The following is a 24,054-nucleotide window of genomic DNA, read 5'->3' on the forward strand; positions in this document are numbered from 1 at the left end:
GCTGTTAAGTAACTGAAACAAAGACTCTGATTCTCTGGGCACTGAGGCTGGGTAGGAGGGGTGGAGGAGAGAGTGGAAGGGACCCAGTTAAACATGCCTTGAGCTCTTTAATCTTTTTAGCTCCAATCAAGACTGGATTTTTCACGGTAGAGATTTGGCTTTTTTACTTTTGTTTGTATCAGCTGTTGAAATGATGCAAATTCACATGGCAAAGAGCCCTAACTGGAAGGGAGAGATTCTTACCCCCCACCTCCCAATCCGTCAATGTGACCCTCCAGTACCGAGAGCATAAAGTAGCCTGTGCAAACTTAGCATTTTGAACTGACCCTAGAGAACTCCAGGGAAAATATTTGTTGCAATCCTTGTGGGTATTTTTGCTCTACCAAGAGCAGAAGGCAAGAATTTTTTTTTAATTCTTCTTTCTTTTTCCCAGAGGAGGTGGAGAGAGAAGAGAATGGTGAACGACAGCTCCTTGGCAGCCCACGGCTCCCTTGCTTATGATGACTTCGCCAGTTCTGATTGGTACATGTATGAATCCATGGAACCCGAGATGCCACAAGATGAGTGAGTGATCAACCCTTGGGGTTTTTTTTCCCAGTTATGCCCTGCAGCTGGAGGGTACCCTGACCTTAGTTAGGCAGGGGAATCATTTTTTGTCTCAAATTCCCATTTTCCTGGAATGAAATTTTATTTTTCTGATCAAGGAAAGTAGGAACTCCCCTCCATGCATGCACAACTCTTCCCGTCTCCCCACCCTCCCAACTTTCTCCTCGTTGCTACTTCCCACTAGTGACTTTTTAGAAAAATGACCAAATAAAAAATTGTCAATAGCAACACTTGACTCTGGTTATAAAACCTGACCACTCTATGCCTCAATTTCCCCATCTTTAAGATGGCACTAATAACCTCCAGCTACCTGGCACATGTACTGATGTTCCTTCAGCATGCAAAGCGCTATGTTAGTGTTATCTGTGCATCACTGCACTGGTGTTGCTTTTTGTTGCTGCTCACGACATCTGATTTTTGGGGATGAGAGGCTGTGATATGCAGAATTGCATGACACCACAGCTGGCCCATGGTATCGTTAAGGGACCTCTCTACTTCCTCTCTCCAACTTTTCCTACTTCCTGGCATGGGCACTTTAAATTGGCTCCTGTTGACAACTGCAGGTTGGGACATACCACCCAGGCCAGTTAAGACAGTTGCTTTGCCATATGGGACAGAGTTCTCCATTACAATGCATTATACATTACATTGACTGTGTAACCACATTGGTATGTGTGTTACAGGTCCTAGTCTGTGTCCAATCCACAGAAGGTATGGGTGAGTTTAAACCCCACAGCTAAGGAGCCTTGGCTCTTTAGCCTAAGTTGTAGCAGCTCATGCTCTTAGCTCCGGAGGGCTCTGTTGCAATCCCCAAGTGTCTGCCGGGGGAGACAATCCCATAACTGCAATGTGGGTACCCCAGTCTTGTAGGTCCATGTTGGTGACATTGTTTATGTGCAGGGTGCTCTCAAAGGAGTCCTTTGCCACTTAGCCATCTAACACTTGTTTCAAGTTGATGTTTTCAGTAACTACTGCAGCATTACGATGTATCTGTTGTCTTGGGAAAAATATTATCCCTTTGGATGAACTGCATATTTAGATGCATTTATATAGTGTATTGCTAGCAAGAGCTGATGGCTTGTGGCAAATCCTTGTTACCATGCAAACTGCAGAGACGACAGCCCCTGCATCTGGTCCACCATGCCTTAGCAAAGCACATTTTCTTTCTCACTTCCACCTGATCCTGCTCCCCTGCAATCCATATGAGCAGGATTAGGCACAAAGTGTTGTTTCATTTCCATGCACTGTCAAGTTTTGGCTCTATTGCCCTGATTTAGGACAGCACTCAAGCACATGATCAACAGTAAGCATTCTTGAATTTGATCCTTCCTATGTAAGGATGATGGGGAATGGAATATTTTTATTCTTTCCCAGTGGAAATACAATTAACTCCTTTGCTCCAGGGTTGCCAAGAAGAATAGGGGTTAGCACCATGTATAGAACAAAAAGCCTCTAAAGTTTGCAGAATCTGATAATATTTTGACTGAGGTTCTAAATCTTGATTCATATCAGGGTAAATATCATTGAAATGTTGATTGGACGTTGATCACTGAGAATTGTCAAAAAAGATTGGATTAAACTAAACACAGCTTTTTTTGAATTACTGTTTTGCTTTGAAGGTTCTAGAACATTCGTGTTATTTACTGACTCTGATTTTATGTTCTTTTGCATTTCTGGATTTGGAAGAAGCGAAGGTGCTGAAATATTGTCCCATGGGTATTTCTACCCTTGTGAAATAAGCAAAGTCTCCCAAATCTCTTAAAACACCTGCTCTTATAGGCTGTCTTCACTGCAAAAGAGGGGGTGTCTTACACGGTGATGTCTCCACTGGGTTGTTACATCAACAGACTAAAGGCCCAGGAAGATTTTTACCCTGATGCAGGAGGCCTATGGTTTACCTTGGCTAGCTACACTGAGGTAAACACGACAGTGCTTTGTCTGCACTAGAATTTTGTCTCGGCTAGAGTTGAGATAGCGCCCTTGATTTAAAACACACCACTTCTTCCGGTCAAACCCAAGACCTAATGAGCAGACTCTTGCAGATGAGGGAGATTCAGGGAAGTATCTTCAGAATGCTTCTCTAGTCCTCCACTAACGACCAAATAAGTCAATGACCCCTAATGCCAGGTCTACACTACAGATCTGTGTCAGTATAACTAAGTCACTCAGAGGTGTAAAAAATCCACACCCCTGAGTGACATAGTTGTACTGACCTAACCCCCCATGTATATAGTGCTATGTCGATGGGAAAGCTTCTCCCACATAGCTACCGCCTCTCGGGGAGATGGATGAACTACATCTACGGAAAAAAGCTCTCCCGTTGGTGTAGTAGCATCTTCACTAAACTGCTGCGGCTATGCCGCTGTAGCACTGTACATGAAGACAAGCCCTCAGTGTGTGACTTAGGGAGGCAGTGTGGCCTAGTGGATAAAGTGTTGGACTGGGTTTTGGGAGACCTGAGTTCTATTCCTGGTTCTTGCCACTGGCCTGCTGGGTGACCTTGGGCAAGTAATTTCCTCTGAATCTGCCTCAGTTTCCCCATCTGTAAAATGGGGTAATGATACTGACCACCTTTGTAAAGTGCTTTGAGATAGACAACTGTACCGTGCTAGATAAGAGCTAGATATTATTACTACACGACTGACATGTGCGTCTATGAGGAAGGCAGGTCTGATAGATCTCCGGATATGAGGATCTCAAATGTCAGTGTGTGGAGTGCATGTGTCTGCAAAATACTTCATCTAGGTGGGATTGCCCAGCCCTGCTTTCCCTCCTGTTCACTGTGGCCATTGCACTATCCCTTGAAAGTAACATTCTCTATTGTCTGTAATGGAGAGGGGGTTTGTCTTGGGCCCAAACTTTCAACAGTCACTAATGATTTTAGGTGCCTTAATTTTAAGGGGCATAACTTGGGACTCCTTTTAAAGTTATGGTCACAGGTAGGGTGTTCCGCCCTCTGTGATAATCAAGTTGGACAACTCCAAAGTAAGATGCCTAAAATCAGGCCTTCGTTTGTTTAAAGCTTGTATTGTATTCTCTCCACTGCTCTGCTTTTCACACCCTGCTGTCATCTGTTCTGTTCCTCTCTCTCTTCCTTCCCACCTGCTCTCTTTCTCCCATGGTCTGTCCTCCTCCACTGGCAGCTCATAGATTTGCTGCTGATGGCTGGCTCCTGAATCATCATCTCTTCTTATTCAGCAGCAGCCCTGTCGAGGCTGAATCCCCACTCTGGCACTTTGAGTACAGAAGGTGGAGGCCCGCAAGGATTTTAAAAATTAATACTTGCCACTCCAGGCTTGTATTAAACTCCCAAGGATATAGCTTTTCTGTGACCTTGGCTTGGCAAACACTGCCACCACCCAAATGCAAAAAACCCTCTTGGACCCAGGAAGGAGCACTTTGGAATTCCTCCCTGTGGGGTACCCTCAAGCCCTTTCACCCCCCTTCGGGGAAGAGCTGAGAAAGAAAACAAAGGAAATTAGCTGTTGCTACCAGCTAATCAAACAGCATGCACAAACCTCTTAGGACACCAAAAATCCAATCCTGTTCTTTAAAAAGGTAAATTTTCTTAACAAAAAGGGAAAAAAAAAAAACATCTGGAACTTAGGCTTTTGCTAGATTTTAAAAAGGCAATTCCAAAAATCAAGCACCCAAAATAGCTTCCTTGGGGGTTCAGATTAAAGGTTACAAGCAAACAAAACCATCTGGGGTTAGCACAGAGGAGATTCACAAGCCAAACTAAAGAAATAAACCTGATTGCGTCTATTTAAACATTTCTAATTTACTTACTTATTTGAAATCCCGCAAATATGTAATTCTAGGTATGATCTGATGATTTCTCATACCAGGCTTAAAGCTTTACACAGCATTCCTGCTTATAGCATTGCTGCTCCATGTCGCTGCAGCCCAGAGAGAACAATAGATCACAAAGAGAAGGTTTTTCCCAATTTAAAAAAGTTTTAGCCCTTTCCCATTGGCTCCTTTGGTCAGGTGCCCACTCCTTTTCTTTTACCTGTGGGCTTGTTAACCCTTTATAGGTAAAGCAAACAGAGAACAGACACCAAGAGGGATTTTACAGCTAACTGGCTGATTTGGTGTCCATAAAAGGGAGCTACCCTCGCTTCATTGATCACAGGCCCCTAAAAGAGGCAGCCAACCTGCCTCCCATTCCATCTCTCCAGCAGCCTTTTCAGAACTCCAGGCTCTTCTTTGAACCATGTGCCCAATCATCCATTCTCCTGGCCAACCCCTAAGGGCATTGGCTATCACTGGGTTTTTGAGCCTTCATGATTTGCCCATGTACTAGAGATGTTGTGGGTGGGATATATGGCTAACACTGTTCGCTGCCCAGTTAGCTTCCTAAACAGCCTCTCACCTGGCCCCTCCTGCTGCTCTGGCTCCCTGCCTCATGCTGGGAAGCAAAAGGGGCTCAGCAGTCTAGTGGGGCAGCATGGAGATCCACTTAGCATGGAGCTGAGAAGCGGTTCCATGCTAGAGAACTTGGCATGGGGGAGATCAGCTTCACAGGTGGTTTTCAAAAGGAGGCTGGGCAGCCATCTGTCTTGGATGATTCAGACACAACAAATCCTGCATCTTGACAGGGGATTAGACTAGATGATCCTTGCGGTCCCTTCTATTCCTATGAGTCTATGACAAAGTATTCATCTTTGTATTACAGTAGTGGCTAGGGGTCCCATTGTGCCAGGTGCTGTATAAAAACCTACTGAGAGCCAGGCCTTGTCTATTTATATCATAAGCCCTTCAGGGCAAGCCCGAGAAAGCCCTATTATCCCCATTGTACACATGGGTAGAGAGACACTGAGTGACCTACCCAAGGTCACATAGGGTGTCTGTGGAAGAGCAGAAAATTGAAGCATTGTCTCCAGAGCCCCATTCCAGTGCCTTCACCACAAGATCGTCCTCCCAGGAGGCCTTGTGCCCTCTTCTAGCAGGAGTTGCTTTCAGCACAGCTAGAGTGAGTGTTGGGTGGGGGGGGGGAGAGGGGGAAGAAAGGAGGCAAGAGCTGGTGGTGGAGTGCAGTGGTAATTAGGGTCTCCAAAAATGAGGAGGGCTCACTGATAAGCTAGGGGTGAGGGAAGAGCAGGGGGAGAGGCAGGGACACGCAAGCAGAGGAGGAGTAAGTAGGGAGCAGATTTTCTGTTCCTGGCTTAGACACCAAAACCAATGTTCATTTGTTATTAATGCCTGTGGCTGCCACTTAAGCCAAATCTCTTTGGCTCTGTCCTATGAGCTGATTTCTCAGGAAGATGAAAACCTCTCAGATTAATGTAATTCTGCCCCCTATCTCCTGGCATTACCGCATGGTGAGGGCATATCATGCCGTAAGGATGCCAGAAGAATTCTGCTGTGTGAGGAGATTGATATTGTTTTTGCCCTCACACTGAAAGTGCAAACAAGATGTCAGCTGTAAAATGGGTCTTCCAGCTCCTCTGCTGGAACACATTGCTTGATGAACATGTTGTGTAACCCACCCATCCCTTGCACTGTAAAGTGCCATTGGGCTGCTACCTGCGGCACATCATCGAAATGATTTACGCTCTGAGACCTGATTCTCATTAAGGGGCCTCTGTGTGAATGAGAACTAGAGCCAATCACCTTGCCTCCCCACACCTGGGGGGCGGAAGAGGGGACTATTTACCGGTTTATACTGTAGCAGCGCCGTGGGGCCCTGGTTTGTGCCAGTGGCTGTACAAACACAGAACAAAATGGTGCTCCCTGCCCCCAAGTAATTGACAATCCAAGTAGACAGAAACTTGTTGTGCCAACATCTTTCTGAAGAAAGGTTTGCTTTATTTCCAATAGCTCACAGGGCTGCTCTGAGATTATCTGTTTATTTCAATGAAAACTTTGGGCCAAGAATGTCCATCACGCCACCCCTGGCTCTTATGAAAAGCAATATCGAAGCTTTTGTTACCAATTCCATTCCAGTTCTCTTCTTGACCCCTCCTAACTTTGTCTCATTCTTACTCTCAGGTCACAAGTAAACATTTTGGGGGTAAAGTTTAAAAAAAATACAGCTTTCTTTTTATATCTATATCATAAATTCATTAGAACTTTGCCATAGCAAACATCTGACAGCCATTTTTTATGAGAACTATGTCCCAATCTTTCAGCAAAGATTTACTAAGACTGAATTATGGAAGATGCACTAATTTACAAAATATGCTACTGAACATTAAACTGTGCTGTAGGTTGTCATAACCAGATCTTGGTGAAAAATGCCAGTTTTTGGTGAGAATTTTTAATTTTGTGGGGAGATTTTTGGGGAAAAAATCATTCCATTTTTCCTTAATCAAAAGTCTAAACACACTTTGACAAAATCTTCAGTAAAAATGTTCAGGTTTTGAAAATAAAACGAGAATCTTGACCAAGAAAATTTTCTGATTTTTTTTTCATTAAAAAACAAAACCAAACATTTTTACTAAAATGGAAAGTCTTGCAGAGTATTGTCAATCTGATCCAAAAGCCATTCTTACTTTCCTGCCCTGCCCAAACCACCCAAAAAAATCCCCAGCCCCTCCGTGGTCTCATTGAAGTCTGGTCTAATAACTCATTCAAATTAACTTTATTCCGATAACGTGCTTTTTATCCCTAGAGCTCAAAGCATTTAACTTACCCCCATTTTACAGAAGGAAACAGGGACAGGGAAGTGAAATGACTTAACTCAACAAATCAGTAGAAGAGCTCGGAGTAAAACTCAGGTCTCCTGAGTCACAGTCCAATGGTGTATCTACTAGGCCATGGTTCTCAACAAGTGGTCTGGGACCCCCTGGAGGGCTGTGAGCAGGTTTAAGAGAGTCTGACAAGCAGTGCCAGCATTAGACTTTCTGGGGCCCAGGACAGAATGCCAAAGCTTCACCACATGGGACTGAAGCCCAGGCCCCCAAGCCTCATCACACATGGCTGAAGTTGAAGCCTGAGCAACTTAGCTTCACAGGATCCCCTGTGGTGTGGGGTCCCAGGCAGTCGACCTGCTTGCTACCCACTAACGCTGGTCATAGAATATGATGCAAAACAATCTATATTTAAGTATATAAAATATATAAAACACACAATCTTAAGATGGCATCATGTATTTTAAACACTTTGGAAGAGGACTGCTGATGAATCATGGAGGCAGGCAAGAATATTCCATATGTCTGGCGCAACCCATTGCATTAAAGCTATCAGTGTGTGAAAGCAAATCCTTTCTCCTGTTGCACATCTGATCTCCATATCAATGTGCTTAACCTTAAAGCAGAACTCAGCAACACTAGGGGAAATACTTGATTGCTATTTATACAGCTGTGTAGCATGGTGGGCACACACTGCTGCGGTGCCTCCTGCTGGTTGTCTAGGAATTAGTTCAGTTCTAGCCTCGGAGCACCTCCTACCCATGCCTGCTTCCTCCTGATCTCCACCACTTATAGCACTTCCAGCCCCATGTCCCTCCTGGACCCCGGTGCCCCTTACCTTGGGGTACTGCCCCACAGCAGTGCCCCCACACTCTGAGTCTCCCCTCCATGGGGAATCCCAATACTCTAAACCCACCTTGCCTCAGTGAGCCACTGGCCAGTCCTCATTTAGCCCCTTCCCTCAGGGGCAAACTGCAGTCTGAAGTGGCCACTCATAATCTGCAAAGGGGTTTGGACCTGCTGCCTTTCCAGCCCCAGATGTCTCCCTGCAGCCCTAGTACCTCCCCTGGCCTTTAGCAAGGCCTCAGCCTGGGGAATCACCAGGCCATAGCTCCTCAGCCCTGCTCTGCCCTTCTCTGCTCTGTCCTGACCTGCCTCAGGTACCCTGCTTGCTCTACCAGGCAGCCTGGTCCTCTCTGCTCCTCAGCTGGAACAAGAGTCTTCTCTCACTCCCTCAGCCTGCCCTCTTATCAGAGTCAGCTGGATCCTAATGAGTGTGGCCACACCTGTGACTGTTTACCCAACCAGCCTCCCTCCCACCCCGGCTTTTAACCCCTTCCTAACAAGAGCTGGGTGACTGCCCTACTACAAGCTGGAATAACCATAAGGTCTGAGGTCTTGATATTGCAGAAAGTACTTATAAGTTAATAAAAGTAAGGGCAACTCACGATGTTGTCTAGCATTTTAAATTCAAGTTTGCCTAGAAAAATTCACTCTTGGAGGAGATTTTTGTTTAATTTTTTCCTTTCCATGTTTGTTCAGCGTTATTGCATAGGTACTCTCTTCACTTGTGACTGTGCCTTGTAAGAAGGCTAGCCCAAGGAATTCTGAGGCCCTGTAGAAGCCTCTATTGATTTTTGTCATTTTCCTATCTTGCCAACTTTTTCTCTTTGCTTCTCTTCCATTCCTGCAAGAGAATGGAGACCTTTCTCAGCCTCTTTGAAGCCTTTTGAGGAGGCTTAGTCAGTTGGAATCTGGGGGTGTAATCTACATATTAAAACATACAAATTAGTTCACTGGAATGCTGGGGCAAGTACTGCCTCCAGTTCTGATCTAAAGCATATGGGGAAATTATTAGGGAAGAGAACTGGATATTGCTAGCTTGGCACATAACTCTCATGCTTGTGGTGATCAGGCTTCCTCTTAACATATAGTTAAGGCACTGCACCAGGACTCAGATGATCTGAGTTCTAATCCTCGCTCTCCCACAGGCTCCTTGGGTGACCTTGGATCATTCACTTAATCTCTGGGTGACTCAACTCCTCAGCTATAAAAATGGGAATAATTCCTTCCATCCTTTGTCTGTCGTGTCTTTGAAGCAGGGATCATAGAATCATAGAATATCAGGGTTGGAAGGGACCTCAGGAGGTCATCTAGTCCAACCCCCTGCTCAAAGCAGGACCAATCCCCAACTAAATCTTCCTGACCTTTGTCAAGCCTGACCTTAAAAATCTCAAAGGAAGGAGATTCCACCACCTCCCTAGGTAATGCATTTTAGTGTTTCACCACCCTCCCAGTGAAAAAGCTTTTCCTAATATCCAACTTAAACCTCCCCACTGCAACTTGAGACCATTACTCCTCCTTCTGTCATCAGCTACCACTGAGAACAGTCTAGATCCATCCTCTTTGGAACCCCCTTTCAGGTGGTTGAAAGCAGCTATCAAATCCCCCCTCATTCTTCTCTTCCGCAGACTAAACAATCCCAGTTCCCTCAGCCTCTCCTCATAAGTCATGTGTTCCAGTCCCCTAATCATTTTTGTTGCCCTCCGCTGGACTCTTTCCAATTTTTCCACATCCTTCTTGTACTATGGGGCCCAAAACTGGACACAGTACTCCAGATGAGGCCTCACTAATGTCGAATAGAGGGGAACGATCACATCCCTCGATCTGCTGGCAATGCCCCTACATATACATCCCAAAATGCCATTGGCCTTCTTGGCAACAAGGGCACACTGTTGACGATGGGATGGTGCCATGGACCGGCTGGCCCTTGAAGGCAAACTGGACTGAGCCTTGCCCACCACTTAGCAGCTCCAGGGATAAATAATCATAGAATCATAGACTTTAAGGTCAGAAGGGACCATTATGATCTTCTAGTCTGACCTCCTGCACAACGCAGGCCCCAGAATCTCACCCACCCACTCCTATAACAAACTCCTAACCTATGTCTGAGCTATCAAAGTCCTCAAATCGTGGTTTAAAGACTTCAAGGTGCAGAGAATCCTCCAGCAAGTGACCCGTGCCCCACACTGCAGAGGAAGGTGAAAACCCCCCAGGGCCTCTGCCAATCTGCCCTGGGGGAAAATTCCTTCCCGACCCCAAATATGGCAATCAGCTAAACCCCAAGTATGTGGGCAAGACTCACCAGCCAGACACCCAGGAAAGAATTCTCTTTCGTAACTCAGATCCCACCCCATCCTGCCTGGTTTGAGCCAGACACGCTAGCCTGCTGCAAACCCAGACCCAGGTCTGAATCATGTCCCCCAACAACTGCAGGCTTAAGTGAAAATAGCTTAAGAAGTTTTCCTGTCTCTAACACTCAGATGCCCAGCTCCCAATGGGGTCTAAACCCCAAATAAATCCATTTTACCCTGTATAAAGATTTTCAGGGTAAACTCATAAATTGTTTACCCTCTATAACAGCTGTTTGCCCCCCCCACCCCCATATTAATACATACCCTGGGTTAATTAATGAGTAAAAAGTGATTTTATTAAATACAGTAAGTAGGATTTAAGGGGTTCCAAGTAGTAACAGCCCGAACAAAGTGAATTGCCAAGCAAAATAAAATAAAACACGCAAGTCTAAGTCTAGTACAGTAATAAAACTGAATACAGGTAAAATCCTCACCCAGTAAGCTTCCTTTTACAGACTAGTCTCCTTCTAGTCTGGGTCCAGCAATCACTCACACCCCCTGTAGTTACTGTCCTTTGTTCCAGTTTATTTCAGGTATCCTTGGGGGTGGAGAGGGCTCTCTCTTTAGCCAGCTGAAGACCAAATGGAGACGTCTCCCAGGGGTTTAAATAGACTTTCTCTTGTGGGTGGAGATCCCCTCCTTTCTCCTATGCAAAGTCCAGCTACAAAATGGAGTTTTGGAGTCACCTGGGCAAGTCACATGTCCATAGAATCATAGAATATCAGGGTTGGAAGGGACCTCAGGAGGTCATCTAGTCCAACCCCCTGCTCAAAGCAGGACCAATCCCCAATTAAATCATCCCAGCCAGGGCTTTGTCAAGCCTGACCTTAAAAACTTCTAAGGAAGGAGATTCTACCACCTCCCTAGGTAACGCATTCCAGTGTTTCACCACCCTCCTAGTGAAAAAGTTTTTCCTAATATCCAACCTAAACCTCCCCCACTGCAACTTGAGACCATTACTCCTTGTTCTGTCCTCTTCTACCACTGAGAATAGTCTAGAACCATCCTCTCTGGAACCACCTCTCAGGTAGTTGAAAGCAGCTATCAAATCCCCCCTCATTCTTTTCTTCTGCAGACTAAACAATCCCAGTTCCCTCAGCCTCTCCTCATAAGTCATGTGTTCCGGACCCCTAATCATTTTTGTTGCCCTTCGCTGGACTCTCTCCAATTTTTCCACATCCTTCTTATAGTGTGGGGCCCAAAACTGGACACAATACTCCAGATGAGGTCTCACCAATGTCGAATAGAGGGGGACGATCACGTCCCTCGATCTGCTCGCTATGCCCCTACTTATACATCCCAAAATGCCATTGGCCTTCTTGGCAACAAGGGCACACTGCTGACTCATATCCAGCTTCTCGTCCACTGTCACCCCTAGGTCCTTTTCCGCAGAACTGCTGCCTAGCCATTTGGTCCCTTGTCTGTAGCAGTGCATTGGGTTCTTCCGTCGTAAGTGCAGGAGTCTGCACTTATCCTTATTGAACCTCATCAGATTTCTTTTGGCCCAATCCTCCAATTTGTCTAGGTCCCTCTGTATCTTATTCCTGCCCTCCAGCGTATCTACCACTCCTCCATGCATGACTGAGTTCCTTACCAGCCAAGCCACATTCCTGGAAAAGCTCAGATGTGGATTGGCATCTCCAAGTTCATTGTTGGCTTAAGGGTTTCTTGATTGGGCACTTACTGAGAATAGTCTTTTCACTAAAACCTACTTAGAATCAGACAAGTATACAGCCAATATTCATAACTTCGAATACAAAAATGGTACATGCATACAAATAGGATTAATAGATTCAGTAGATCATAACCTCTACAGGGATGTGTTACATGGTATATGTAGCATAAAACATACTCCAGTTATATCATATATATATACATTCATAAGCATATTTCCATAAAGCCTTATGCGGGACACCGTCACACTCATAAATTGTTCACCCTCTATAACACTGAGAGAGAGATATGCACAGCTATTTGCCCCCCCCCCCCCCGGTATTAATAGATACTCTGTCTGAATTAATAAGTAAAAAGTGATTTTAGTAAATACAAAAAGTAGGATTTAAGTGGTTCCAAGAAGTAATAGACAGAACAAAGTAAATTACCAAACAAAATAAAATAAAACACACAAGTCTATGCCTAATACAGTAAGAAAGTGATTACAGATGAAACCTCACCCTCAGAGATGTCCCAGTAAGCTTCTTTTACAGACTAGTCTCCTTCTAGTCTGGGTCCAGCAATCACTCACACTACTGTGGTTACTATCCTTTGTTCCAGTCTCTTTCAGGTAACCTTTGATGGGGGAGAGGCTGTCTCTTCAGCCAGCTGAAGACAAAATGGAGGGGTCTCCCAGGGGTTTAAATAGGCTTTCTCTTGTGGGTGGATACCCCTCCCTCCCCCTGTGTAGAATCCCAGCTATAAGATGGAGTTTTGGAGTCACATGGGCAAGTCACATTTCCATGCATGACTCAACTTATAGGTAGCAGCCGTTGTTCACATGCTACCTTCAATGTCCTCAGGTAGACTTCTTATGTGGATTGGAGTCTTCCAAGATCGATTGTCTGTTAAGTGTTTCTTGATTGGGCACTTAACTGGCAAATTCCTTTCTAAAGAAGTTGACCAAATGCCTTACTTAGGCTACTTAAAATCAAACAAGTACACAACCAATATTCATAACTTCAAATACAAAAATGATACATGCATACAAATAGGATGAATATATTCAGTAGATCATAACCTTTGTAGAGATATGTTACATGGCATATCTAGCATAAAACATTCCGGTTATGTCATATTTACTTTCATAAGCATATTTCCATAAATCATTATGGGGTGCAACATCACAGTTCCATAATAAAAAAATCTCTCAGTATGTGTATGCCCAGATGCTAGTACAATGGGCCCTTGTCCTGGGGATGTTCCAGGTGGAAATAGAAATTGATGGAGTGTGGTGTTTTCTCTAATGAAGTCTTGTTTCAGTACAAGGAATGAATAAATGAAGCTTATCCAAATGCAGGAGGAACCAAGAGCAAAAGGAGCAGTTTCTTAGCTTACAGGCCCAAGCCTCTTTAGCCAACAGACCCAACGGCTCTCTCTAGCTTTATCCAGGATCATGCTCTGCTCACCAGCTGCTGCTTGGCTTTCTTGCTTTTTACCTCTGTCTCTCTCTCTGTTCTTGTCCAGTCTCAGTTTGTGTGCAATGTATATAGATAGATACACACGTCCATACACACACCTCACAGCAATTCCCTGGCCCACTCAGTTCAAACTCCTGTGCAGGTTCACAACCTCCTTTTGTGTTACATGGGGCAGGGGGAATCTTCTGATTAATTCATCCTGACAGATGAATCTAAGTTTATACACTTGCTGTGTGGTTAGCACTAATTAAAGGCTGCGTTCACATCCTGTCTCGAAGACATTTGTGATTCCTGCACTAACCAGTACCTGTCAGCATAACATTATTAAATGTTCGCCCATGTGCAAGAAACACTCCACAGAACATGAAAGTGAGTGAGCAGGGAGAAAAGAAGAAAGTACTAATGCCACATGTTCTGCAGAGCAGAGGAATAGCTCAGTGGTTTGAGCATGGGCCTGCTAAACCCAGGGTTGTGAGTTCAACCCTTGAGGGGGCCATTTAGGGATCGGGGCAAAAATTGGGGATTGGTCCTGCTTTGAGCAGCAGGTTGAACTAGATGACCTCCTGAGGTCCCTTCCAACCCTGATATTCTATGACAGAGATACATAAAGGAAGCTGTCTTGCTCTTCTCTGCACTACACGAATACTGCCTGCTATTCCAAAACTGTCCCAACATGATCTGGGCTCAAGATAAAGTCTTTGAGTTAGTCAGGTCAGTCCTTTCTCTGCTTGTTCCAAAATCGAGGCAACGTGCGCAGAGCATTGCCTTGTCCTGTCATGTTCAGAATATAATCTACCTCTCTGTGCCTCAGCCTACTTATCACTATAATGGGGTAATGATTTCAACCCATCTTTTGTAGGCTGATTTTAAGTCCTCAGATGACAATTCATGTATAAGTTGCGGCTGTTACTATTGTATGACAATTTGCAATGTTCAGCTAATTAAATAACTTCCTTGGCTGAACAATCCTTAACTCTACATTGTGAGTTAATGATGGACTGTTCCATTGTAACTGCTTATGAGGCTGTTGGGTGCTGTGGGGTATATATCTCACATCGCCTTGTGACCTTGTTTTGAGTGGCTTATGGGTGAAGAAGAATTTAACTCATACTGCATAGCCAGCTGTTGTTTTGCCTGTTACAGAGGAGACACGCTGCTCTTTGGAGACTTTGTTTGCTCTTTCTTGTTTATCTTACTTTTAAAACAAAAGCCATTCAGATGGAAAGTGTGTGGTGCTTCTGTGGGGTGGGGAATCCTGAGATGATAGGAGACTTCAAATATGGCAAAGGAGAGCAGTTAGCAGAGAAGAGGAGCAGGAATAGTTGAATGTTTTTAAATGCAGACTGCTTGTAGAAGCATTTTATGATTGCTTTATAATGGTTTATACACTTGCTGTGTGGTTAGCACTAATTAAAGTATAGGGTTCCTCTATCACACTCTGATCATCATCTGACTTAGATTTTCAGACCGTCTGACTTAGATTTTCAGTTCTACTTCCAGAGCTGTATCTATAACTGCATTAATGGTAACCTCAGAACAATTTAATAAACACAGAGAATATGGGTTCTTCCCGGTCTGAAACCCAGCTCTGCAGGAGCAAATGGAAATCTGCTTGGTAAGCACAGAAAAGAGCCGAGATCGCTGAAGGTCGGTATGCTTTCTGACTGGCTATCTAAAACCAAATGATGTTCAGTAATGATGATAGTCATTACAGAGTGCTGCACAGATGTGGCTTTCAAAGCACCTTACAAAAGTGATGAAGTACAATCCCTGTTTGACAGATTGGGAAACTGATGCAATGGAGAGATTAAGTGACTTGTCCATCGTCACTGGGCAAACTAGTGGCAGTCAAGTCTAGAACTTAAGTCTCTAGCTCTGTGCTTGGGCCATTAGACTCCTGGCTGTGTTTCAGAGGCCTTTAAACATTCAAATGTGGCTGGATATATGTGTCATAAAACTATAGTTAAGAGGTAACATCAATAGAATGGGGTATTGTCACAGAATAACTCTTCTCTGGAGGCTACATCAAAGTCAGGGGACCTGTGGGACATGTAACATGAAGCAGGAATGGTTTTCAAACTGAGAGGCTTTCGAGCCTCACATAGAATTCCATTAAAACTAAGGATGCATGAACCAAGGTTTCATCCAAAACTCTTCCTGAACCTTTATTAAGGTTTCGAAAAGTTCTTAAAACACTTCCTCCCTGCCCCCCAAGTGCATTTTGTGGTATTTCTGTCCCAGCTCTGGGAACTTTTGTGAGCAACTCATACTGAATTGTAGACTGTGTGCCCCCAGATTGTTCACAAACATCTGAATGTTTGGTTGCCATCCCTACTCAAATCCTCCAGCTGCTGTTGCCTAATGAAATTAACACAAGGCTGGGAGTCAGCATTTGGGGATGACTCTGACATTGAGTCTGGCTGGGACCTTAGGAGCATCACCTAGCCTCTCTGACCCCATTCCTCTAAACATTCCCCAGTGCTTTGTCCAGACTACGTGAGGACTAGGTCTCTAATTACCTCCCTCAGCAGCCTCTTTCACAGCCATCAGACTCCATCCTGCTCACATTAAAGTCAATGACAAAAGGCTCATCGACTTCAGTGCTGGCAAGATTGGGCTCATTGTTAAGCAACTTGACTTTATATTCAACCTAAATTTTCCTCTGCTTAATTAGAACCCATTACTCCTAGTTATTTTGCCTTGGTCCACCCTAAACAATTCCCCTTCTCTTTCCTGGCTGTGGTATTTACTCCTGTCAAACATGTTTTACATGATGATCAGTCTTTCTGAGTCACTGAGCCAAGCTATGCATATTGAGTGTCTTTTAATCTTTGCTCATACATCAGCCCTTCCAGCCCCTCTGTCATTTGGTTGCTTTTCCTTTTGTAATACGGATCCTTTCCCATTAGTAGAATATATTTAAACTACTATGTAAAATCTGCCTAGCATCCCCCTGGGCTGCTCCGCAGAAGGCAAGCTTTTTGTAGGCATGGCTAAGATATTGACACAAGTGGGCAAACGATGGGGAATAAAAAATATACTTTCTCCTTGAGGCTGGAAGAACACAACTGCAGAATTCTCCTCTAGCTTCTCTAGGCACAGCATGTCATTACATTTGATTTTCCTAAGTCTTCGCTCCTCCTTTATGTAATGAATATATTTTGAGTGGCTTTATTTCTCTTCTTTCAGTAAGTTTCCTAGTGTTATCCCAGCCTGCGATCCCACCATCCCCAACCATCTTTATCACACCTGCATGGCTCCTATATCTGTAAGTATCTGTCGAGATTCCATCTTTGGATGAGGCTGGGGTTTGTGCAGCCTTCTGAGGGAAGTCACATCCGTTTGTCTGTATCGTTGAGGCAGTAATTACTGGGGGATGGGGGAGCTTCTCCAGCCAGGACCATGCAGAAGGTCAGATGATCATCAAGGGCCCTTCTGGCCTTAATCTGTGAGCTGTGCTCATGAGTGTGATACGAGTGCCTGAGGTTTAACTCAGCAGAGCTATCAATCAAGCACCTCTTTAGGTGCTGAAAGTCCCTAGCTTATCAGAAGAACAGATGCTCTGCTGCAGCCTGTACTTCATGTTTCCACTTGCTGCCCAATGGGTCGCTTTTAGTGTAATTTGCTCCCTGTGTCCCACTCAGCTTTTGGCCCCTCTTCAGAGGTTCCCAGGAAGCATGCCAATAACAGTAGTAGTTTTGCAAGATAGACGCCTGTTCACTAGAACTCCACTGAAATCCTCTTTGCCCGCAACTCTTCACCTAGGCCACTCACTTGGCACTAATTGGTAATGACATTTGGTCACCACCACCCGAAGTTTGGAATGTTGGGAGAAAGACCCAAATGACTGGGTACTCCCTTGGACCTCTCTGGAGATCACCAATCTCCAGATGCTCAGCTAGTGTGTATAAATCAGCCTGCCTCCAGTACAGTCAATGGGAGCTACAGACGTACATCAGCTGAGGCTCTAGCTCCCTTTCTTGTTCTTTGGTTCATTCCATGCCACACGAACGGTGTTCCTGCCCTTTATTCTATTGCTTCACCAACCTGCATGTGGGAGCTGCAAGCCCTCTCAGGCAGGGACTGATTTATTGCCCACTGTTGATTCCCTGTTACTTAGACCTATAAGCATCTCTCTGTTTGGCACCTTCTTGCACAGCAGCACACCTCACTGGGTATCTGATATCCCCATACATCCACCCATGAGGCCAGAGTTTAAAGAGATGGGGCCAGGGGTTTGCACCCTCATAGGTACTTTTACTGTTTTGATTATTTGTCATTGGCTCTCTTTGCAGCTAGCCGTGCTGATAGTCTTGTCTCTGTTGGTGAAACGCAAGAGCCTCTATAAATGCTGTTGGAATGGAGCACCTGGACTGCTGAGGTACCCAGAATAACCCCATATCCACACCTCTGCACTCATCTAACAACACTGCTCCCTTGGCTGAGGTTTACATTTGTTTTCATGTGACTCTGCACTCCCTGATGCTGTTCAGACTGGAATTGCTGAAATCTCTTAATGACCCCGATTCCTCAACTGTCTCTGATTTTGCCATCCAAAATTATTATGAGCACAGTTTTGTGGGTGCACCTGTTAGCCCTTGGTATATCTAGTGTTCTGATTTGCAGAGAGTCGGCTGTTGGGTAGCTTGGCACCTTGGCACTTTACAGCATGGCATGTAACTAGGCTAGGAGGTGAAATGGCAGGTGTAGAATTCAAGGCTGCATTTCAAACCCCAGGCTAGAGGCAGGAAGGGCTGGATCAGGCTCTTTCTGGTCAAAATTTTCAGCTGTCTCCAAGTTCACGATAAGAATCTTAAAGCTTGGGAGCATTATCTAACCTAACCTGAACCTTCTTCTCTTTACTGCTTTCATGGCTTTCCCCCCTTCCACTCCTCTTCCCCCAGCAGGCTGACCTAAGAGCATGGGGCAGCTTTTCTTTTGACAAACTAAGAGCTATGACCAGGATGGTTGCTTCTGAGTCACTCTGCCATTCATGTGGCAACCCTGATGGCTAGCCTGGTGGTCTAGGCCAACACTGTTCCGGTCAGATGGCTGCAGACTAGACTAAAATGAAACTGAAGAGAGGCCTATGCTCCCAAGGAAACCCTGCTGTGCACCTCTTTGTGCAAAACAATGATGTTGCCATTCTCCTCCCAGCAGCGGGGGTTGACTGTGATACCAGAAGACTAAACAATCTATCCCCAGTCACAGAAAATTTGAAATTCAGTCAGTAACTGGAACCCTTCCCACTGGTATCCTCCTCCAGGATCCCAGACCTTTGCTCACACTGTTATGCCAGGTGACTCTGGGAGCTTTGCTACCAGCTGACCTTGATATCTGTGTTCTAGAACTTGGAGTGGGGGAGGGCATCTGATCTGCCATTAAATAGGGGGTATGGAGTGACTTGGGCAATTATTTAGAAACTCTAGTGCAGTAGACACCCCCTTGTCCTTTGACTACTTCCACCTGTTCATCATTCCTTACTGTTATCTCTAATATCATAGAATCATAGAAGATTAGGGCTGGAAGAGACCACAGGAGGTCATCCAGTCCAATCCCCTGCTCAAAGCAGGACCAACACCAACTAAATCATCCCAGCCAGGGCTTTGTTAAACCGGGCCTTAAAAACCTCTAAGGAAGGAGATTCCACCATCTCCCTAGGTAACCCATTCCAGTACTTCACCACCTTCCTAGTGAAATAGTTTTTCCTAACTAGTTTTTCCAACCTAGACCTCCCCCACTGCAACTTGAGACCATTACTCCTTGTTTTGTCATCTGCCACCACTGACAACAGCCTAGCTCCATACCTCTTCAGGTAGTTGAAGGCTGCTATCAAATCCCCCTCACTCTTCTCTTCTGCAGACTAAATAACCCCAGTTCCCGCAGCTTCTCCTCATGTGTCATGTGCCCCAGCCCCCTAATCATTTTCATTGTCCTCTGCTGGACTCTCTCCAATTTGTCCACATCCTTTCTGTCTTGGGGGGCCCAAAACTGGACACAATACTCCAGGTGTGGCCTCACCAGTGCTGCATAGAGGAGAATAATCACTTCCCTCAGTCTGCTGGCAATGCTCCTACTAATGCAGCCCAATATGCCTTTAGCCTTCTTGGCAACAAGGGCTCACTGCTGACTCATATCCAGCTTCTTGTCCACTGTAATCCCCAGATCCTTTTCTGCAGAACTGCTGCTTAGCCAGTTGGTCCCCAGCCTGGAGCAGTGCATGGGATTCTTCCATCCTAAGTTCAGGACTCTGCACTTGTCCTTGTTGAATCTCATCTGATGACTTTTGGCTCAATCCTCCAATTAGTCTAGGTCATTCTGGACTCTATCCCTACCCTCCATCATATTTACCTCTCCCCACATCTTAGTGTCATCTGCAAACTTGCTGAGGGTGCAGTCCATCCCATCATCCAGATCATGAATGAAGATATTGAACAAAACTGGCCCCAGGACTGACCCCTGGGGCACTCTGCTTGATACTGGCTGCCAACTAGACATAGAGTTGTTGATCACTACCTGTTGAGCCCGATGATCTAACCAGCTTTCTTATAGTCCAATCATCCAATCCATACTTCTTTAACTTGCTGGCAAGAATACTGTGGGAGACCGTATCAAAAGCTTTGCTAAAGTCAAGGTATATCACATGCACTGCTTTCCCCATATCCACAGAGCCATATGGATCATGAATTCCTATGATCTCACCTTTTAGTCTATAAATCACCATGCATGCCTTTGGGACAGTAGAAATAAGAATTTTCCATCCCTGAGAGAGGTTGCAGCTCCATGTTCCCTGCAAATGTGACAGGGACACTCAGCAATGACCGTGAAGAACCACCTGAGTCCTTAGGGCAGCTCAGAGAAGCCCAGGGTATGGCTGTGCCAGGGTCAGGTTGGGGATCAGTTTCTTCCAGCTAAACAGAGGATATGGGGGACCCATCCAGATATCTTGGTGATGAGCCATGCTGGCAAATGGGACAGACAGGTACATCCCACTGGCCATTCAATGGGGGCTTTGTGGTAACTCCCCTATCCCAGCTGTTGTATGATGCACCTAGTGGTTACCCTTTGTGTCAGAGACAGGTGGATGTGGTGCCCCAAACCACTGTGCCCTTCTCTCTCAAGCTGTCTGCAGTGGAGGGAAGGGTGATCTCCATGGGGAGGTGGGGGTAAGGAGCACCCTGTCTATTCTCATTCTACCCCCCACCCTCCCTGATTGTTGCAGCCCTGTGAATTTCTTGGAGGCAGAGGGCCACCAGGGGCTTGTGGCAGCAGTGTTTGGAATCCTCTTCTCTTCTGTTTGTGTGCTGGTGCTGGATACCGACCCCCTGCCATTCATTGCCAGCTCCTCCCCACGCAGTCGAGGTAATGCAGGTGGTGCTGGGTCTTCCCTTTCTGAAGTTTGCGGGTGTTTTGCTGTTTCAATCCATTGGGTCCCTCAGAAGCCAGGGCTGTCCCCACAGGTCTGTCCCAGGTGGGCACAGGGATCTCATTCAGACCCAGTGCAGGCTTTCCCCTAACTGGGTGACACCCTGAATAACTGTCTTCATTTTTTGGCTACCTTTCCCCACATGCATAAATTTGTTTGTTTTAACATTTAAAATGTGTTGGGCCTCCCCTGGCCCTTCCCCAGGCAATGTTTGGCCAATCTATTGCATGTCCTCTTGCACACAGATCAGTGCAAATATACTCCAGATTTTCAGACAGCATGTGCTACTGCTAACAATGGACTATTTTACAACTGGGGGAGCGGGGAAAGGGACTGCAGCTCCAGCAGGGATGGGCAGGGCTCCGTTGAAAAAGCCAGTGCTGTTGTGACTTGGGCAAAACTTTGTGAAGCAGCCTTGTGCTCTGTCAGGCCCTGCCTAGTACTGCTGTTCCATGGCTTGCATTAGTACTGGTGGGGCCTGCCATAGAGGCACTGGGAAGCCAGAGCTCCAGTTGATGTGAATGGGAGCTGCAGATGCTGAGCTCCTCTGAACTGAACCAGACAAAACCAACTGGGGCTGGAGGGGAAGCGCCTTGATCTAAAAAGTGACGGTTCATCTGAGCTTCATATGGCAAAGTGGAGGCATCCTGGCAGTTAAACTCTGCTAAGCGGAGGCAGCACCCTAAGGTCTCATCCAGTGAGCATTTTGCATGGGGCAGGCTGATGGGAAGCCCTCATGTGATGGTGGTGCCAAGGGGAAGAGAGGTGCCATGGCTGGCTGTCCCTGCATGCCATTAGCATGGACTGGATTTCCAGTCTCCAGCTTTGGGTGGCTTAATGTCTCCTCTTAAGCCAATATGCAAGTCAAGGGCATCACTTTGCCTATTAATCCTTGTACTGAGAGCTCTGCAATTTTGTTTTTTCTCTCTCCCCACCCCCTTGTCTAGAGTACTGGAAGATCATGGCTTTGCTCTATTACCCTGCCTTCTATTATCCTTTAATTGCATGCGCCACAATCAGACACCGAGCCGGGTACTTCGTAGGCTGCTTGCTCTCCTGGTGCCACTGTGTGGTCCATATCTGGCAGAAAGTGGACTGCCCTCAGTCGTCCAAGGTAAATGCAAATGAGATGCATAACATGGATATTGTTCTTCTTTCCTGGTCATATCAGCTACTAAAGACATCTCCAGGTAAGTGGAAAGGGAGCGGGGATGAATGGCTGGTGCTTGGAACTGGGAGAGACACTTTCACGGTGAAGCCTCAAGTCAGGCTCTTCTTGAGCCTAAGGTGTGGATAACTGAAGTGTAGGCCACATCGGAGCAGAGCCCTTGCAATCTCCTAACCTAATGCAGATGGAATAAGGCTTTTGGCTACTGCTGCATTCTGGGCACCTGCAGGCATCTGAGGAATCCTAAACTGTGAATCTGAACTCTTTGGATGGAGGGGCAACAGGAGCAGGAAGTTGTAGGTCACAGTACATAGAATAGTACGTACAGGCTTGTGCTGAAGTATGAAGTGATAACCACACTTAGCAACTGTCCTCTTCTCCCCAGATTTACAGGTATTATTCCCTACTATCTTATGTTCCTATTATCCTCTGCCTCATAGTCCTGAGCATTTGGTATCCAGTACTGCTTGTCAGGAGCTTCACACAGGAGAAACAGACTGCTAGAGAGGTAATGCACTGCAGCTTCCTTTCAAATCCATGCTGTGTTGACTCCGCTAAGGGCACTGTGTAGAAAACATAAATTTTGCCCCTTTTATGTTAGTTCCACTCCTCTGCAACAGTTATGTACTAGTTATTGGTTCAAATTTTGATCGTGTGTGTGAGCTAATTAATTAGTGAATAAGACTTTAGTGTCTGTAATCAGAGCTGAAGATGTGCCCAGCAGAGCAGATGTGGCTATAGAAGAGACACAAAATGTGGCATGAATCAGACAACTTTCAAGAAATATGCCATTCTCTGTATTTTATGTCTTTTAAAACACATTTTGGAGTGTATTGTCTTATTGGCATGGAAACTGATCAGTTTTGCAATACTTTAAATGCCATGTGTATTAATTTTTTTCCTTAATAGCAGGTCTCGTCTATTTTTATGTGTGAAATAGATCATCCCCATTTTGTAGTGAAAATGCCTGAGGTACTGATCTTGGTTCTCTGAAATCCATGGTCACTAAATGCTTTTGACTGGTCATCGCTCTGCCAGATGGTTTTCTCATATTGTTTCCACATCTGTCTGGCCTTCTACTTAGAGCTTGTCTACAGGGAAATTTACCTGCAGTAAAAACAAGGAGTCCTTGTGGCACCTTAGAGACTAACAAATGTATTTGGGCATAAGCTTTTGTGGGCTAGAACCTACTTCATCAGATGCATGGAGTGGAAAATACAGTAGCAGGTATATATATACATAGTACATGAAAAGATGGGAGTTGCCTTACCAAGTGGGGGGTCAGTCTAATGAGACAATTCAATTAACAGTAGAATACCAAGGGAGGAACAATCATTTTTGTAGTGATAATGAGGGTGGCCCATTTCAAACAGTTGACAAGAAAGTGTAACAGTACGGGGAAATTAGTATGGTAAAATCAGTTTTTGTAATGACCCATCCACTCCCAGTCTTTATTCGGGCCTAATTTGATGGTGTCCAGTTTGCAAATTAATTCCAGTTCTGCAGTTTCACACTGGAGTCTGTTTTTGAAGTTATTTTGTTGAAGAATTGCTACTTTTAAATCTGTTATTGAGTGACCAGGGAGGTTGAAGTGTTCTCCTACTAGTTTTTGAATGTTATAATTCCTAATGTCAGATTTGTGTCCATTTATTCTTTTGCGTAGAGACTGTCCAGTTTGGCCAATGTACATGGCAGAGGGGCATTGCTGGCACATGATGGCATATATCATCACTACCTGCAGTAGTTCCTTTTGTGGACGCTTTCTTGCTCCTGAATAGCTACTGTGTGACTTTTTAAAATTCACACCCCATCCTAATCCAAAATAACTTTCAAGTGTAGATAAGCCTTTAGGGTCGAATGGGGCCACCCAAGTTCTCTAATTGTAAGGCAC

At 45.3% G+C, this 24,054-nt stretch overlaps 1 protein-coding gene across 4 annotated transcripts in view; it reads left to right on the forward strand.

Annotated features, from left to right (window-relative positions):
- Positions 1-24,054, forward strand: part of STRA6 (signaling receptor and transporter of retinol STRA6) — a 54,665-nt gene that overhangs the window by 8,732 nt on the left and 21,879 nt on the right. For 3 of the 4 annotated variants that reach the window (XM_084640913.1, XM_084640912.1, XM_084640914.1), the window contains exons 3-8: positions 434-564; positions 16,759-16,837; positions 17,865-17,950; positions 20,792-20,931; positions 21,943-22,109; positions 22,549-22,671. In XM_084640913.1, coding sequence (XP_084497039.1) covers positions 455-564; positions 16,759-16,837; positions 17,865-17,950; positions 20,792-20,931; positions 21,943-22,109; positions 22,549-22,671 — 705 coding nt within the window. In that variant the 5' untranslated portion in view covers positions 434-454. The remainder of the gene's footprint in view (positions 1-433; positions 565-16,758; positions 16,838-17,864; positions 17,951-20,791; positions 20,932-21,942; positions 22,110-22,548; positions 22,672-24,054) is intronic. The other variant, XM_084640915.1, reaches the window with a different exon arrangement.

The sequence above is a fragment of the Lepidochelys olivacea genome (assembly GCF_965140295.1).
Source record: "Lepidochelys olivacea isolate rLepOli2 genome assembly, chromosome: 10".
Lineage (NCBI taxonomy): Eukaryota > Metazoa > Chordata > Testudines > Cheloniidae > Lepidochelys > Lepidochelys olivacea.